We start from the raw sequence: 19,150 nt of genomic DNA, 5'->3' as shown, positions 1-19,150 counted from the left end.
GGTTCTCCCAGGATCTGAATGCTATCGTTAATAAAGGCGAGCTGGCACGGCTAAAGCCACAGATAAGGCTACTTTCACACTAGCGTCGGGAAAGACCCGTCGCTGTGCGTCGGGCCGACGTTCCCGACGCTAGCGTGGTCTCCGCCGCACAACGGGGGCAGCGGATGTATTTTTCCAACGCATCCGCTGCCCCATTGTGAGGTGCGGGGAAGTGCGGGGAGATGGGGGCGGAGTTCCGGCCGCGCATGCGCGGTCGGAAAAAGCGGACCGCCGTGAGCAAAAAACGTTACATGTAACGTTTTTTTCTCCCGACGGTCCGCTACCACACGCCCAAGCGTCGCAAAACGGACGCAACGTTTGGCAATGCGTCGCTAATGTTAGTCTATGACGAATAAACGTATCCAGCAAGAACTTTTGCTGGATGCGTATTTTCGGCAAAACGACGCATTTGCGACGTATTGCAGTTAACGCTAGTGTGAAAGTAGCCTAACACTGTGAGCAGTGGCTTTTAGGCACGTCTTGGCATTTTGACTTGGTTTGTCAGTGTGGCAGCTTGCTTATGGCCGCTGGTCACACTATGAGCAATGACTGTAATCGTACTGGCACACCTGTATGACTGAAAGCTGCCGGCTCCTGGGATCAATAAATCTCATTGTCTCCCAGGTGCCGTTATTTCAGTACTGGACACCTTCATAACGCTATTATCCTACAAATTAACCTTGGATATGCAGGATTATGGCGATACCTGACCTGACATGGTCCCCTTGTGCATTAAAGAGGTTAAGTTGTCATCTGGGTCACACTATTTATGCAAAAAAAAAAAAATTGAAGCATACTTAAAATCACGCCAGGGTAGACTGGAATACTTTTGCACAAAAATGTTGTGACGTTTTAAAATTGTGATTGATTGAATCGACTGAAAACATCTGGAAACTCCGAACTTCATCCACTACCGTTCACATGAAATGATAAAATAGATTTAAAAAGTTGGCAAAAAAAAAGGGGGAGGGGAAAAACAGTGCAAATTCAATAATGAATCTGGCCTTTTTTGTGTCTTTTATTAATCTGTAATGAAATGTTTTATTGATATAATGTATTTTTTTTTTCTTTAGAACTGTTCAATGATAAAAGCAATACACATGAGTTTGTAAACCTTGTTAAAGAACTAGCCCTGCCTGGGGAGCTGACACAAAGCAGAAGTTATGATTTTGAGTTCATGCAAGTGGAGAAGCCTTATGAGTCTTACATAGGTTCAAATGTAAGATTAAGGTACGTGCTGTAACTTACAATGTCATTAGGTGACCGCAACGTGTGTATGTATGTACTAGGTTATTTCCCCGTAAACCCTTCTTTTTCAGGGGGCTGTATAATGACAAGTCTCCTCTCTGGAGGGTATGATACCTGTACTTATCCTTCATATTGAATGTGTTACAGGTATTTCTTAAAGGTGACCATAGTGAGACGTCTGTCCGATCTGATAAAGGAATATGACCTCATTGTTCACCAGCTTGCCACATATCCAGATGTCAATAACTCTATCAAAATGGAAGTTGGGATAGAAGACTGCTTACACATAGAGTTTGAATATAACAAATCTAAGTGAGTGATTTACTTTAATGTCTTGTACATCAAGAATTACTGTAACTTCTTTGCTTATTTTGTGCAGAATTTTCAATTTCTGCATCATGCTCAGCAAAAGTAAAAAAAAATTGGGTGAGTTCCCTAAGAGAGTGCCCATCAACTCTTGGGGCTGTCCACTACTTTTATATTAATGAACTGTTCTTGAGAGGTCATACTATGAGATTGGTGGGAGTATGACACCCCAACAATCGGGTGTTCCGAGTGCCGGCCGGATCTGATTGCTTGTGGAGCTATGGCCGGGTATGGCACAATCGCCCTTATTTAAATGTATGGGAGTGGATGAGCAGCATCCAGCCGCGGCCCTATGTAGCACAATGCTGTGCAACTCCGCAAGTGATCACACGCAGCTGGGAACAGGTGGGGTTGTTGGTGGTCGCATCCTTAATGATCTGATATTATGACCTTAAGGCAGTCTAAATCTGAGCCAAATATAAGTGGGGTATGCTTTGTAATAAATTTGGCACAACTTCCCCCAATGATCTTTAATTTTTTCTTTGTGTTCTAAAATTCATGTAATGTTAAAATCTTAAATGATTGATTTAAGTGGTGGTTTTCTTTTTTTCTTTCCTGTACCTTCAGAAAATGTGCCAATTTTGACCATCTGTTTTGTTTCTTATTGCAACTCAGACCCATTGAAGTGAATGGAGCTGAGGTACAGTACCATGGACACAACCCATGGTCAGAGGTGGCATGGTTTCTGAAAGCCAAACAGCCACATTTTTCTCATTTTGGAGAAACGTCTTTAAGCTTTTATTTTTTATTTTTTTTTTAATCCTATGTGTGAATATTCAAAAAATCTATATGTGAAGGGAAAAAAAAAAAGCTGAGGATCCAGCCTTATGTGCTGAGAAGCTGTTAGTTCTCGGTTTGCTTTGGCATTGAACGCTGTATATAGTCAATATACTCCCCAGCCAAAACGGCTAAGCTTTGGCTGGGAAAAGGCCAGCTGTAATGTTCTTCTATGGGAATACTGATGACTATTCTACAATATATGCCTGCTCCTATCTACTTCTTTTCTCCAGATTTGTTTCCATACATATGTTTTGTATCTTAACAGTTGTTGATACAGTTTTTTAGGGTTGCACTTAATATACTGCCCCCTTGTGGTTCCAGCACCTGTATTGGAACCCTACTATAATTTAGAGTGGATTTAATAAGCCTCCGTCTCTCTTCATATTAATATAGCTTAGAAATATCATTGTGGACATTTGTACAGGGCACTTCCAGCAGATGACCACATCCTGCTAGGATATGCCTTCCATTGATCATGAGGGTAGAACTACAGGGACCCACACTAATAAAGAATACCTGAGTGCTCAGTGGTTAGCACTGCAGCCTTGCAGCTCTGGGGTCCTTGGTTCAAATCCCACCAAGGACATCATCGGCACAGAGTTTATGTTCTCCCTGGGTTTGCGTGAATTTCCTCCAGATTCTCCAGTTTCCTCCCGCACTCCAGACATACTGATAGGGAATCTAGATTGTGAGCCCCAATGGAGACAGTAATGATGATGTATGTAAAGCACTACGGAATAAGATGGTGCTATATGAGCAAAGCATGATAAATGCCTAAAGGGCGAGTATTCATGTCATTGTTGAGATCCCCAGCCATCAGACCAACTGTCAGCTGTACACCATAGCTGACAATTTGAGGCATCAACCACGATTTATGTTGGTACCGACTATAGTTGTACAGTATCTAGATTAACAGTGTGGGGGCTTCCTTTTTAACCCTATCAGCATCCTGAGATATTGTTCGTGTGGTCCTTTTGTTTCTTATGGCCAAATAATGGCCTTAGTGTCTGCTGGCTCCAGTGGCCTGTTCAGAAGTTATCAACATTTAGATGGTAAAAATAATTTTTTTTCATTCCTGCTATGCCACTTTGCAATAATTCCTGAAAAGCACTTGAAGAGTTAATAAACCTCCTGAAAGCAATTTTGAATAGGTTGAGGGGTGCTGTTCTTAAAATTGTATCACTTTTAGTGGTTTCCAATATATAGGACCCCCAAAGTCTCTTCAAAACATATTAAGTCCCTAAAAAAAAAGTTTTGTAAATTTCCTTGAAAAAAGGAAAAATTACTGCCACATTTTTAAACCTTCTAAAATGTGAGCATAATAAAACATTTTACAAATGGTGCTAATGTAAAGCCGACATGAGGGAAATGTTATTTGTTAATTTTTTTTGTGTGGTGTGACTATGTGGAATAAAGGGATACTCGGTCAAAGTTTGAAAATTGCAGATTTTTGTGATTATTTTTATACCATTTTCATCAAGTACAATCTCAAAATCAATGGGATATGTTGAAGCCTTCCAGAGTTATTACCACATAGTGACACTGATCAGATTTCACACAATTTTGCCCAGTCACTAAGGGTACCGTCACACAGTGCAATTTTGATCGCTACGACGGCACGATCCGTGACGTCGCAGCGATCGTATGATTATCGCTCCAGCGTCGTAGACTGCGGTCACACGTTGCAATCACGGCGCTGGAGCGATGCCGAAGTCCCCGGGTAACCAGGGTAAACATCGGGTTACTAAGTGCAGGGCCGCGCTTAGTAACCCGATATTTACCGTGGTTACCAGCGTAAAAGTAAAAAAAAAAAAACCGTACATGCTCACCATCTGATGTCCGTCCGGTCCCTTGCCGTCCGCTTCCTGCTCTGACAGATCCGGCCGTACAGTGAGAGCAGAGCGCAGCGGTGACGTCACCGCTGTGATCTGCTCTCACTTTCCGGCCGGCAGTCAGTCAGAGTGGGAAGCGGACGGCAAGGGACTGGACGGACATCAGATGGTGAGCATGTACGGTTTTTTTTTTTTTACTTTTACGCTGGTAACCACGGTAAACATCGGGTTACTAAGCGCGGCCCATGCGCTTAGTTACCCGATGTCTACCCTGGTTACCAGCGAACGCATCGCTGGATCGCTGTCACACACAACGATCCAGCGATGACAGCGGGAGATCCAGCGACGAAAGAAAGTTCCAAACGATCTGCTACGACGTATGATTCTCAGCAGGATCCCTGATCGCTGCTGCGTGTCAGACACTGCGATATCGTAACGATATCGCTAGAACGTCACGAATCGTACCGTCGTAGCGATCAAAATTGCACTGTGTGACGGTACCCTAAGGATTTTTTCCCCTAAGAATTAACACCTATTTGGCACATTGTCATCAAATTCTGGTTTATAAATATATTTCTCTTCTGTTTTTGTTTTTAAAGGTACCACTTAAAAGATGTAATTGTTGGAAAAATTTACTTCTTACTGGTCAGAATAAAAATTCAGCACATGGAATTGCAGCTGATTAAAAAGGAAATAACTGGAATAGGTAAAATGTATTTCCTCTTGTTATACCACCTCCCAAGTGAACCCATTGTATACAGACCACTGATTTGTATCTTCTCTATTATGCATACCGACAGACTAAATATGGATTTATGTACAGTACAGACCAAAAGTTTGGACACACCTTCTCATTTAAAGATTTATTTGTATTTTCAGAACTATGAAAATTGTAAATTCACACTGAAGGCATCAAAACTATGAATTAACACATGTGGAATAATATACTTAACAAAAAAGTGTGAAACAACTGAAATTATGTCTTATATTCTAGTTAATTCAAAGAAGCCACCTTTTGCTTTGATGACTGCTTGCACACTCTTGGCATTCTCTTGATGAGCTTCAAGAGGTAGTCACCGGGATTGGTCTTCCAACAAACTTGAAAGAGTTCCCAGAGATGCTTAGCACTTGTTGGCCCTTTTGCCTTCACTCTGCGGTCCAGCTCACCCCAAACCATCTGTTGGGTTCAGGTCTGGTGACTGTAGAGACCAGGTCATCTTGGTCAAATAGCCCTTACACAGCCTGGAGGTGTGTTTGGGGTGATTGTCCTGTTGAAAAATAAATGATGGTCCAACTAAATGCAAACCGGATGAAATAGCATGCCGCTGCAAGATGCTGCTGTAGCCATGCTGGTTCAGTATGCCTTCTATTTTGAATGAATCCCCAACAGTGTCACCAGCAAAGCACCCCCACACCATCACAACTCCTCCATGCTTCACGGTGGGAATCAGGCATGTAGAGTCCATCCGTTCACCTGTTCTGCGTCGCACAAAGACACGGTGGTTGGAACCAAAGATCTCAAATTTGGACTCATCAGACCAAAGCACACATTTCCACTGGTCTAATGTCCATTCCTTGTGTTCTTCAGCCCAAACAAGTTTCTTCTGCTTGTTGCCTGTCCTTAGCAGTGGTTTCCTAGCAGCTATTTTACCATGAAGGCCTGCTGCACAAAGTCTCTTCTTAACAGTTGTTGTAGAGATGTGTCTGCTGCTAGAACTGTGTGGCATTGACCTGGTCTCTAATCTGAGCTGCTGTTAACTTGCGGTTTCTGAGGCTGGAGGCTTGGATAAACGTGTCCTCAGAAGCAGAGGTGACTCTTGGTCTTCCTTTCCTGGGGCGGTCCTCATGTGAGCCTGTTTCTTTGTAGCGCTTTGATGGTTTTTGCAACTGCACTTGAGGACACTTTCAAAGTTTTCCCAATTTTTCGGACTGACTGACCTTCATTTTTTAAAGTAACGATGGCCACTCATTTTTCTTTACTTAGCTGCTTTTTTTTTGCCATAATACAAATTCTAACAGTCTATTCAGTAGGACTATCAGCTGTGTAACCACCAGACTTCTGCTCAACACAACTGATGGTCCCAACCCCATTTATAAGGCAAGAAATCCCACTTATTAAACCTGACAGGGCACACCTGTGAAGTGAAAACCATTCCCGGTGACTACCTCTTGAAGCTCATCAAGAGAATGCCAAGAGTGTGCAAAGCAGTCATGAAAGCAAAAGGTGGCTACTTTGAAGAACCTAGAATATAAGACATAATTTCAGTTGTGTCTCTTTTTTGTTAAGTATATAATTCCACATGTGTTAATTCATAGTTTTGATGCCTTCAGTGTGAATGTACAATTTTCATAGTCATGGAAATACAGAAAAATCTTTAAATGAGAAGGTGTGTCCAAACTTTTGGTCTGTACTGTACATGGGCATCATGGGGGGGAAAAACGGGTCATAGGAGTCCTATGTGACAAGAAGAGAAAAATAAGCTCTGATGCTTGATACTGTCTTAAAGGGAACTTTTCATGAGCTTTTTGTCACCACTCATTACATTGCTCGCTAGGCTAAGAAAAGACCAGTACAATCATATCATATCCTGGCTGCAAATTGATTTTTCCATTGCTGGGAAAATCTCTGTGGGTGTTGTGATTCCAGCCAAATGTACTGATCCTCTGCCAGCAACCCCACTGTGGTTGAATAGTGTCTACATTGCTACGGCCATCAAGGACACTGGCGTTCTGCCACTAGGCGGGGAATAGTTTGGGAGATTGGGGCACTTACCCGGAATAGGACGGTACTCGATGCTCTTGCAGCCTCATTAATATTCTTTTTTCATTGATTATCTATTTGCAGCCAGGAATGTATGTGTTTTCCACTACCCTATCGAGCAGTGTCATTAGTTTGGTGACTTTAAAATCCTGTGAAGCATTCCTTTTAATAAAACTATAGGAGTGCATTAGGAAAATGTTTACATTTGCTCATGATGCCATAAGTAGGTTATGGGATGTTAATAGTAAAGGGATAGCTGACATAATATCTACCTGTTACGCACCATTCCTTTAAAAAATAAAAAAATAAAATCTTGTCTCCCAGGACCCAGTACCACAACTGAAACCGAGACTGTTGCAAAATATGAAATTATGGATGGAGCTCCAGTAAAAGGTAATTTTATTTTATAAATACTCTGGCACCTATCACTAGTCTGTAGCTGCCTGTTTTATTTAGAGGTTCTTCGACATAGAAAAAAATGGATAGCTAAAAGGAAATGCGCATTATAAATTCCTATATACATTTAATTAGAAAATCACAATTGCTTTGTGTAGAGGTACCGTATATATTCGTGTATAAGTCCAGTTTTTCAGCACATTTTTTTTGTGCTGAAAACTCCCCCCTCGGCTTATACATGCGTAATTGTCCAGAAAGCTGGTGGGGGAGTAGCGGGTCACAGGAGGCAGAAGCCGGCGTCTGTAACTGGTGCCCACTGCTAAAGAGAAATGAATATTCATTTCTCTTACAGCAGCGCACAGTGCCGGCCGGCGGCTTCCAGAAGACTTTCTACTCTCCCTCCAGCTTGCCCTCGGAGCATCTTGGTGCTTCCGGCTTCCTGCAGCTCTTCCGGTGCTGTGAGTGATCACGTGGCACCGCTCATTAAGGTAATAAATATGCACGCATCTCCACTCCCATAGGTGTGGAGCGCATATTTGTTACCTTAATGAGCGGTATCGCATGATCACTCACAGCACAGGAAGAGCTGCAGGAAGCCGGAACCACCAAGATGCTGCGAAGGTGCCGAGACCACCGAGATGCTCCGAGGGCACACTGGAGGGTGAGTAGGATAGGGGATAAGGAGCCGTGCATAGCAGGACAGGGCCTGGGGAGCCACACATAGCAGGACAGGGATGAGGGAACAATACATACCCGGCTTATAGTCGAGTCAATAAGCTTACCCAGTTTTCCGTGGCAAAATTAGGTGCCTCGGCTCATATTCCGGTCGGCTTATACTCGAGTATATACGGTAATCGCTATAGAATGAAAATGTCCACTGCCTTGTTTCACTGAGAGAAACCTTTCCTACATTGTTATGACAGAAGCCTGTGCAGTAGGAAGTGCTGCCCTCCTACATATATAGGACAATGTGCTCCACAAATGGTACTAGAGATACCAGGGGTACTGAGGGAAGTGGCTGCTCACATTGCTGTGTCCACCCTGTCTATCTGATGTAATACTAGAGAACCAGGGGTACTGAGGTGGTAAGAGGTGGCTGCTGACACTGCTGTCCTCCCTGTTTATCTGATCTAATATTGGAGATACCAGGGGTCCTGAGGGAAGTGGCTGCTCACACTGCTGTGTCCTCCCTGTCTATCTGATCTAATACTGGAGATACCAAGGGTACTGAGGAGGTAAGAGGCTGTTCACACTGCTGTCCACCCTGTTTATTTGATCTGATACTGGAGATACCAGGGGTCCTGAGGAAAGTGACTGCTCACACTACTGTGTCCACCATGCCTATCTGATCTAATACTGGAGATACCAGGGGTCCTGAGGAAAGTGACTGCTCACACTACTGTGTCCACCCTGTTTATCTGATCTAATACTGGAGATACCAGGGGTCCTGAGGAAAGTGACTGCTCACACTGCTGTCCACCCTGTTTATCTGATCTAATACTGGAGATACCAGGGGTCCTGAGGAAAGTGACTGCTCACACTGCTGTGTCCACCATGTCTATCTGAATAACAATAAAATTGTCTCCAGGTCACAGCAGAGGAGCTACCTACTGCACAAGCTCACAAGCTTCTGTCCTAACAATCTCTGGTTTTTGTCAAGGTAATAAGGTGGCAGCAATTTTAATTCTATAGTAAACACTTCTCCAGATAACACAACTGTGACTTGCTAATTAAATGTATTTAAGAAGAGTGGGCAGCCTCAATTCTTCTTCTTCTTCTTTTTTTTTTTTTTTCTTTTTTTAAATGAATAACACTGATTAGCAAAAGTCAGGACCGATCTTCTGGGTTATGAGATCCTGGTATACAGAGCTGGTTCCCACAACCCTCCTTTGATGTGAGAGCACTATATTTCTTTTTAGAGCACCGTTGATTCCAAGGTGCTGTACATGAGAAGGGGTTACATGCAAAACGCAAATATAAATTACAGCGAAACTACAATGACAGACTGGTGCAGAGGGGAGAGGACACTGCCTTTGTGGGTTTCATTCTACAAGGCAATGGGGAAGGAGACATTAGGTTATGGGGGGGGGAGGGGGTTGCAGCAGCTCTGGTGGTGAGGTGGGTGCTCGGTCATAAGTTGCGATCTCACATTTGCTAGAAATTCAGGTCCTTTAGAAGAGGCATTAGGGACCCTTCTGACCATTTTTCTAAGTCTGCTGATACTTTTCTTGGATAAAAAGGTTTACGCTTCTTTTTGTGCCTTTTATGATTTTAACCCCTTTCTGACCTCGGACAGGATAGTACGTCCGAGGTCAGAAGCCCCGCTTTGATGCGGGCTCCGGCGGTGAGCCCGCATCAAAGCCGGGACATGTCAGCTGTTTTGAACAGCTGACATGTGCCCGTAATAGGCCCGGGCAGAATCGCGATCTGCCTGCGCCTATTAACTAGTTAAATGCCGCTGTCAAACGCAGACAGCGGCATTTAACCTGCACTTCCGGCCGGGCGGCCGGAAATGACGGCATCGCCGACCCCCGTCACATGATCGGAGGTCGGCAATGCTTCAGCATTGTAACCATAGAGGTCCTTGAGACCTCTATGGATACTGATCCACGGTAGCTGTGAGCGTCACCCTGTGGTCGGCGCTCACAGCACACCTGCATTTCTTCTACATAGCAGCGAACATCAGATCGCTGCTATGTAGCAGAGCCGATCGTGTTGTGCCAGCTTCTAGCCTCCTATAGAAGCATGGCAAAAGTAAAAAAAAAAAATGTGAAAAAAATATAAAAGTTTAAATCACCCCCCTTTCACCCCAATCAAAATAAATCAATAAAAAAAATCAAACCTACACATATTTGGTATCGCCGCGTTCAGAATCGCGCGAACTATCAAAAAAAAGCATTAACCTGATCACTAAACAGCGTAGCGAGAAAAAAATTCGAAACGCCAGAATTACGTTTTTTTGGTCGCCGCGACATTGCATTAAAATGCAATAACGGGCGATCAAAAGAACGTATCTGCACCGAAATGGTATCATTAAAACCGCCAGCTCGGCACGCAAAAAATAAGCCCTCAACCGACCCCAGATCATGAAAAATGGAGACGCTACGAATATCGGAAAATGGCACAATTTTTTATTTTTTTTTTTTAGCAAAGTTTGGAATTTTTTTTCACCACTTACATAAAAAATAAATAACCTAGTCATGTTAGGTGTCTATGAACTCGTACTGACCTGGAATCATAATGGCAGGTCAGTTTTAGCATTTAGTGAACCTAGAAAAGCCAAACAAAAACAAGTGTGGGACTGCACTTTTTTTTGCAATTTCACCGCACTTGGAATTTTTTTCCCGTTTTCTAGTACACGACATGGTAAAACCAATGATGTCGTTCAAAAGTACAACTCGTCCCGCAAAAAATAAGCCCTCACATGGCCATATTGACGGAAAAATAAAAAAGTTATGGCTCTGGGAAGGAGGGGAGTGAAAAACGAACACAGAAAAACGGAAAATCCCAAGGTCATGAAGGGGTTAAAGAAGCCCTCCTCCATCAGTGTTTTTATCCACCTAATATATAGCAATCCCCACATTATGTAGCACTGTGTACTTACAATTGCTCATTTTGCCTTTCTTCACAGATAATTCTTCTTTTCTCTGCTCCATGTGGAAACGGGAAGTCTCTTGTCCCTGCAGAAATCATTACCCTCAACCCCTGACCCAACTGCTCCCTCCTACCCCTGCCAGGGACTTTTGCAGTGACTTATGACTCATAAAGGGAAATTGACCTCCAGTTTCTACATAGAGCGTAGAAAGATTCACCTAGTCAGTTTTTAATCACGTGATGTCATAGACCTAATGGAAGAGAAGAATTAGCTGCGTAGAAGGTAAAATGAGCAATTGGAAGTACAGAGTGTTATATAATATGGTGACTGCAATATATTAAGGGGATAGAAATTTTGATGGGAGGAGGGAGGAGTGCTTCTTTAATATTTTTGTAATGAGACATAGAGCATGCAGAGTAGTATAGTTGCCATTGATCCTGTACAATGCTTAGTCTCATGCACAATTCATTTTAACGGTAAAGAGAGGGGCGCAATAGCGCAGCTACCAAATTAACAATTAGTTTGCTGCAAGGTAAAATGCTCACCTTTTACAAGTTGAGTATGCATAACACATATACAGAGTATGATGGGAGGGCTGCAGATGGCACCGGACCCACGACGGATCTTCAAGAAGTGCTGGATAGGATATTCAAGATGCCAACCATTCCGCACTCCTCCAGAATGAAGCAAGGGAACCACAGAGTTCAGAAGAATTGCATCCTTTATTCGAGGTTTCGTGAACGTCCTATCCTCTTCCTCAGATACATAGCCAAGCTTGATTCTGGAGGAGTGAGGAATGGTCGGCATCTTGAATATCCTATCCACTACAATTCATTTTAAAGTATGCCCATTTACTTGTTGCATTCCAGTTCTAAGATTGGGACTTTTGACTACGATTGTCTTTTTTCTGTAACTTTGCAGGAGAGTCTATTCCCATCCGGCTGTTCCTTGCTGGTTATGACCCCACTCCCACCATGAGAGACGTAAACAAAAAGTTTTCTGTGAGATATTTCTTGAACTTGGTCCTTGTGGATGAGGAAGACAGAAGATATTTCAAACAACAGGTAGCTTTTGGCATTCTCCGGTGCAGTTGCTTTAATAAGAATTAGTGAAGTGAATGAGACTCTCTTGCTGTTCTCACTTCTGCTTCCTAATGAGGTGCACCTTTCACATTCAGTGCATTGTGTTTTCCCTGCATTAACACTGTGGTGGTGAAATATTTAATATTTGAAATGAAAATGTCAATATACAATATTTGCAATAAATAATGATAACCTTCAAGAGTCTAAAGGTAGGATGGATGTGGCTCGTAGCCACTAAGAGGCTTTTGCTGACCCCTTTTGAGTATTTTTGTGAACTGAGATAATGGTTACTAAGCGTAGGGTAACTTGAATTATCAGAGTACATGTACTTGAGCACAACACAAATGGTTCATGGGTCTCTTCATGCAGCACAAGCATTAAGGGTACAGTCCCATGTTGGGGTGCTGCATGCAGACAATGCAGGGCCGAAATCTGGTGGCCTGATTCTTCAAGTAGAGTTCTAGTTGGATTGCACAAAAATCATGTGGCCAGTTTGCACTCTTTGAAATGTCCGCCCTCTCCTATCAGCATCAAACCTCCTACAACTTCCCCTCAATGTGTGAATAGTGTAGGCCATGTGGGAATGTATAGTTGCAGCGCTTGTTCACAAGTAGGGGTGGGTGGACCGCTGGAAGTTCTGGCACCTGTCCAGAACTTTTTAGAAAGTTCGGTTTACTTTCACCAGAAACCGAACCAAATTGAAAATAATGGGCTGTTAACTTGCAGGGCTATAGCCTGTTCAGAAATGACCGTACAGATAAGCGAGGGGGAGGGGTGTGTCTATATGTAAAATCTTCCTTAAAACCCATCCTGCGTGATAATATAGGTGAATTTAATGAAAATGTGGAGTCCCTGTGGGTGGAGATAAGGGGAGGGGGAAAAAATAATAAATTACTGATAGGGGTTTGTTATAAATCTCCAAAAATAATGGAAGCAATGGAGAATATCCTCGTAAAGCAAATAGATGAAGCTGCGACTCAAGGAGAAGTCATTATTATGGGGGACTTCAACTACCCTGAAATAGATTGGGGAACAGAAACCTGCAGTTCCAGCAAAGGTAATCGGTTTTTGACAACTATGAGAGACAATTACCTTTCACAGCTGGTTCAGGACCCAACAAGGAGGGGGGCACTGCTAGACCTAATATTAACCAACAGGCCAGACCGCATATCAAATATAAGGGTTGGGGGTCACTTGGGGAATAGTGATCATAAAATAATAAGTTTTCATGTAACCTTTAATAAGATGGGTAGTAGGGGGGTGACAAGGACACTAAACTTCAGGAGGGCAAATTTCCAACGGATGAGAGATGATCTTGGTGCAATTAACTGGGACGATATCCTGAGACACAAAAATACACAAAGAAAATGGGAGACGTTCATTAGCATCCTGGATAGGACCTGTGCACAGTATATACTGTATGGGAATAAACATACTAGAAATAGGAGGAAACCAATATGGCTAAATAGAGCTGTTAGGGGCGCAATAAGGAACAAAAAGAAAGCATTTAGAGAATTAAAGGAAGTAGGTAGTGATGAGGCATTAAATAAATACAGAAAATTAAATAAATTCTGTAAAAATCAAATCAAGGCAGCAAAGATTGAGACAGAGAGACTCATTGCCAGAGAGAGTAAAAATAATCCCAAAATATTCTTTAACTATATAAATAGTAAGAAACTAAAAAATGATAGTGTTGGCCCCCTTAAAAATAGTCTGGGTGAAATGGTGGATGAGGATGAGGAAAAAGCCAATCTGCTAAATGACTTTTTTTCATAAGTATTTACAAAAGAAAATCCCATGGCAGCCAATATGACTAGTGATAAAAATTCCCCATTAAATGTCACCTGCTTAACCCAGCAGGAAGTACAGCGGCGTCTAAAAATCACTAAAATTGACAAATCTCCGGGCCCGGATGGGATACACCCCCGAGTACTGCAGGAACTAAGTACAGTCATTGATAGACCATTATTTTTAATCTTTAAAGAGTCCATAATAACAGGGTCTGTACCACAGGACTGGCGTATAGCAAATGTGGTGCCAATATTCAAAAAAGGGGCAAAAACTGAACTCGGTAATTATAGGCCAGTAAGTTTAACCTCTACTGTGGGTAAAATCCTGGAGGGCATTCTAAGGGATACTATACTGGAGTATCTGAAGAGGAATAACCTCATGACCCAGTATCAGCACGGGTTTACTAGGGACCGTTCATGTCAGACTAATTTCAGCTTCTATGAAGAGGTAAGTTCCGGACTGGACCAAGGGAACCCAGTGGACGTAGTGTATATGGACTTTTCCAAAGCTTTTGATACGGTGCCACACAAAAGGTTGATACATAAAATGAGAGTAATGGGGATAGGGGAAAATATGTGTAAGTGGGTTGAGAGCTGGCTCAGGGATAGGAAACAAAGGGTGGTTATTAATGGAGCACACTCGGACTGGGTCACGGTTAGCAGTGGGGTACCACAGGGGTTAGTATTGGGCCCTCTTCTTTTTAACATATTTATTAATGACCTTGTAGGGGGCATTCAGAGTAGAATTTCAATATTTGCAGATGACACTAAACTCTGTAGGGTAATCAATACAGGGGAGGACAATTTTATATTACAGGATGATTTATGTAAACTAGAAGCTTGGGCTGATAAATGGCAAATGAACTTTAATGGGGATAAATGTAAGGTCATGCACTTGGGTAGAAGTAATAAGATGTATAACTATATGCTTAATTCTAAAACTCTGGGCAAAACCATCAATGAAAAAGACCTGGGTGTATGGGTGGATGACAGACTCATATTCAGTGGCCAGTGTCAGGCAGCTGCTACAAAGGCAAATAAAATAATGGGATGTATTAAAAGAGGCATAGATGCTCATGAGGAGAACATAATTTTACCTCTATACAAGTCACTAGTTCGACCACACTTAGAATACTGTGCACAGTTCTGGTCTCCGGTGTATAAGAAAGACATAGCTGAACTGGAGCGGGTGCAGAGAAGAGCGACCAAGGTTATTAGAGGACTGGGGGGTCTGCAATACCAAGATAGGTTATTACACTTGGGGCTATTTAGTTTGGAAAAACGAAGACTAAGGGGTGATCTTATTTTAATGTATAAATATATGAGGGGACAGTACAAAGACCTTTCTGATGATCTTTTTGATCATAGACCTGAGACAGGGACAAGGGGGCATCCTCTACATCTGGAGGAAAGAAGGTTTAAGCATAATAACAGACGCGGATTCTTTACTGTAAGAGCAGTGAGACTATGGAACTCTCTGCCGTATGATGTTGTAATGAGTGATTCATTACTTAAATTTAAGAGGGGACTGGATACCTTTCTGGAAAAGTATAATATTACAGGGTATATACACTAGATTCCTTGATAAGGCGTTGATCCAGGGAACTAGTCTGATTGCCGTATGTGGAGTCGGGAAGGAATTTTTTTCCCCATGGTGGAGTTACTCTTTGCCACATGTTTTTTTTTTGCCTTCCTCTGGATCAACATGTTAGGGCATGTTAGGTTAGGCTATGGGTTGTACTAGATGGACTTACAGTCTTCCTTCAACCTCAATAACTATGTAACTATGTAATAATGGATACCCGAGCGGCCAAGAAACTTCTCTCTCAGCAAAAAATCTGTGTTCGGCGGTCAGGCCCAGACAGTGACCGTTCGGGGTTGCCCATATTTATTCCCAAGAGAAAAGGCCCCTCTTCTTTTCACCAGCCTTATCTATGAGATGACTTAGATTGAAGTTTCCCGTTAATTTGGATAAGCTGCAATGTTAAAGACACAGCACAAAGATTGGCCCTGTTTCTGAGAAGGAAGGGGGGAAGATGGGGGTTAATTTTTTTTTGATAGCTCATATGGGCATTTCCATGGAGATTTTAGTGGAGGTGCATACCTATTCCTTTATCTACTGCCAACCAATCTCCTAATCAAGCAACAACACACTGGGGAAAGCACAGACCGGAGTGTGATTAACTGCCTTAAAGGGGTATTCCCATCTTCAAGATCCTCTCCCAATATGTAGAAGGTGTAATAATATTATTAGCCAATAGCTCCTATTAGAAATATAGCAAATCTGAAAAACTATACTTTTCCCTCATTTCCATCCATGCTTACGACCACTGATAGTGACAATTGGTGGTCGTACCCATGGCTACCCAAGATCCTGCAATGCCTGCACAGGAGGGAAAAGACATGGCAAATCAGAAATACTATACTACATTTCTAATTGTAGGCATTTGGTAATTTTATTATCACACTTCAACCTATTGTGATAGTATCTTGGAGATAGGAATACCCCTTTAAAGCAGTTATAGTACACGCCCCAAGCGGAATCTCTTTGGAGATGCTCATTTGGACTTATTGGCAATCAAACTGTTTGGAACTTAGACAGTTAATTTTAGTTAATATCTCTGATATGGAGAGGAGGAAAAAAAAAAGCTTTATTCTGCTCTGCAGCCACTATGGTTTCCAGTTACACATGAAACATTTGGTGGAAGGTCCTCTTTAAATTGCCCCTCCAGGTATATGCTGTCCAGCACTCTGCATGCATCATGTAAGCGTCCTGTTAGTCAGGCCCATACCCAAACTGTTGTCAGCACCTGTACCACTGACCATCATGCAGTTGGCGTCCAGTACATCGGGACGGGCTCTTGAGAATTTAGCAAATTCTTAATCTGATTTGTATCTTGCTTTTTAAATTGAATTTGTCAGCACAAAATTACTACTCAAACCACGCACAAGCACTCGGTGCAATTTCCGACTTCTGTTTTTCAATTCTCAGACTTCCTCTTCCTTGATTGACAGCTCTGGCTTTACAGGAGCCTTAGGAGGGCGGAGATCTGTTTGGCTGCGCCAAGGGTACAATGAGCGCCTGTGCTTTGTTTCAACAGTCATTTTGTGCAGCTAGGCTCCCTTTAGGGGACAACATATAGACTTCACATCTGAAAACTTCAATGTTCATATTTCGTTTTGCTGAACATTTTAACAGGAGATCATTTTGTGGAGAAAAGCCCCTGAGAAGATAAGGAAAAGAACTAATTTTCATCAACGATATGAAGGCCCTGATCCTCAAGCTTCAGCTGAGGAACCTGAGATTTAGACGTGTGTACCCCACAACAGATGAAGGACAGAACCAGATAGGCCAAACCTCCACCAGATCGTCTTCCTTCATCTGACACTGCTGTTCATTGTACCACACTAAACATTCTGCGGGTCTGTATGTAATTCCACTTGTACATATATAAATACCAAGTGCTTTTGCCGAAACACTGGACCTTTCTCAGACTAGCATTTTATATAACTCATTTAATTTTTAATTTTGGGATTCTGCATTTGGAACATGCATCAAGCTAAATCATACGTCTTACTGTATTCTCATGCATGTAGGCTGGTGTCCATTGAAACCCGGGCCTTATTCTGTGTGTGCGTCTTCATAAACACTTATTGCATTGTTCATCTTGCTGCAAATCCACCTGTTTGTTTTGAAAAGGCAGGTCTCAGATTACTGTGAATCATCCCAAAATTCATAGGATTCACTTTAGAAATGAAGGCTTTATTAAACATTTTGAAGACATTACTGTGTATGCGTTATTTTTATTTTTGCCCCCGTCCCATTTGCCTTCTATTGTCTTTCACTTGTGGCCACTTATTTTTTTTATGTATACTGGCTTGCATAACATACAGTAGGAATAAGATTAGAAATCATTAGACAAAATATAATTTGCTGTTCATATTATCCATAGGCTTTGAAGATGTATACATTCTTTTTTTGTTTGTTTGTTTGTTTTTGTTCCTTTCTATGTGCACATCCAACCACACCTTCAGTAACCATGTCGGTAAAAGATATGAAGCCATCACTTTGGACAAAGGCAATACATGAGACCTTTATGCTATGTGCACACGTCAGGATTTCTTGCAGAAATTTCCTGAACAAAACCGGACATTTTCTGCAAGAAATCCGCATGCGTTTTTCTCACGTTTTTTTCCGGAGGTTCTGGGATGCAATAATATAGTGGGAAATCCGCAAAAAAAAATCCGCAAAATTAATGAACATGCTGTGTTTTTTACCGCGATGCGTTTTTTTTTTTGTGGAAAAAAGTGCAACATATGCACAAAAACTGCGGAATGCATTATAAATGATGGGATGCATATGTATGCGTTTTTATTGTGGAAAAAAAATGCGAAAAACCCTGAACGTGTGCACACAGCCTTATGGTTCCCCAACTGCTGTTGGATCATTGCTGAGTAATTGTGTATTAGGGGCTGACAGACTTGATTTCAGGTAATAAGGTTACCATTAAGTTTTACAGTTTGCAAAAGGTAAAATCTCTTTAAGCTGCTTAAAACTATAGCTGAAAATTCACTCTGAAAACTTTGAGGGTACAATTAAATACTCGCGAAATAGCCAGATCTTCTGCGCACCTACACTGGAGAAGCATTTAGAAAAGCAACAATTGTGTGATTTTTAAATAGGCTTGTCCACCCACTACTCACATTTTTTTTTTCATAGAGGAATCTCCTTATTGAGCTGATCACAGCACAGGATTTCATCCAGCGCCTTGCCGCTCTGGAAGGTGAGAGGCGCTGCTGGTGTTGCATTGATTGCTTCTTCCGAGCCGGCAAGTATTGAGCACATGTCCTATTTTAATTGGATGAGTGAACAAGACTTGCTGATCGCTCGCAGGCCACTGTCAACACAATATCAGTAGTACCTCTTGCCTCCTTTTGCACAAGTGACACTTTGGAAAACCCCATTAACATACACCAAAAACAGTAAATGGTGGGACAAGCCAACAGCTAGTGTTCAATTGCCATGGACCAATACTTGCTGTCCTCCCAGTCTTTGGTTTCAAGCGGCCAATACACACTGCCTCAGCGGTCACATGCTGCACAGTAGTCATCACTGCTCCGATCGCTGATTGTCTGCAGCAGAAACACGCTGATCACATGTAAGCAAACATGGGAGGACCACAGTAGTCAATGCTGGATCACCAATTTATAACTTTTTTTTTTGTTAGCTTCTATATCTGTACTCAAACCAGAATTTAGTT

General features: G+C 42.2%; 1 protein-coding gene across 1 annotated transcript in view; it reads left to right on the top strand.

Moving 5' to 3' along the window:
* Positions 1–17,673, top strand: part of VPS26A (VPS26 retromer complex component A) — a 37,649-nt gene extending 19,976 nt beyond the window's left edge. Inside the window, exons 4-9 of the mRNA XM_077259009.1 lie at positions 1,113–1,269; positions 1,435–1,599; positions 4,865–4,971; positions 7,351–7,419; positions 11,939–12,081; positions 17,089–17,673. Of these exons, the coding sequence (XP_077115124.1) occupies positions 1,113–1,269; positions 1,435–1,599; positions 4,865–4,971; positions 7,351–7,419; positions 11,939–12,081; positions 17,089–17,199 (752 nt within the window). The 3' untranslated portion in view covers positions 17,200–17,673. The remainder of the gene's footprint in view (positions 1–1,112; positions 1,270–1,434; positions 1,600–4,864; positions 4,972–7,350; positions 7,420–11,938; positions 12,082–17,088) is intronic.
* Positions 17,674–19,150: the final 1,477 nt, after the last annotated feature.

This window comes from Ranitomeya variabilis, chromosome 4, assembly GCF_051348905.1.
Source record: "Ranitomeya variabilis isolate aRanVar5 chromosome 4, aRanVar5.hap1, whole genome shotgun sequence".
Taxonomy (NCBI): Eukaryota; Metazoa; Chordata; class Amphibia; order Anura; family Dendrobatidae; genus Ranitomeya; species Ranitomeya variabilis.
This window is presented reverse-complemented; position numbering and strand designations above follow the sequence as displayed.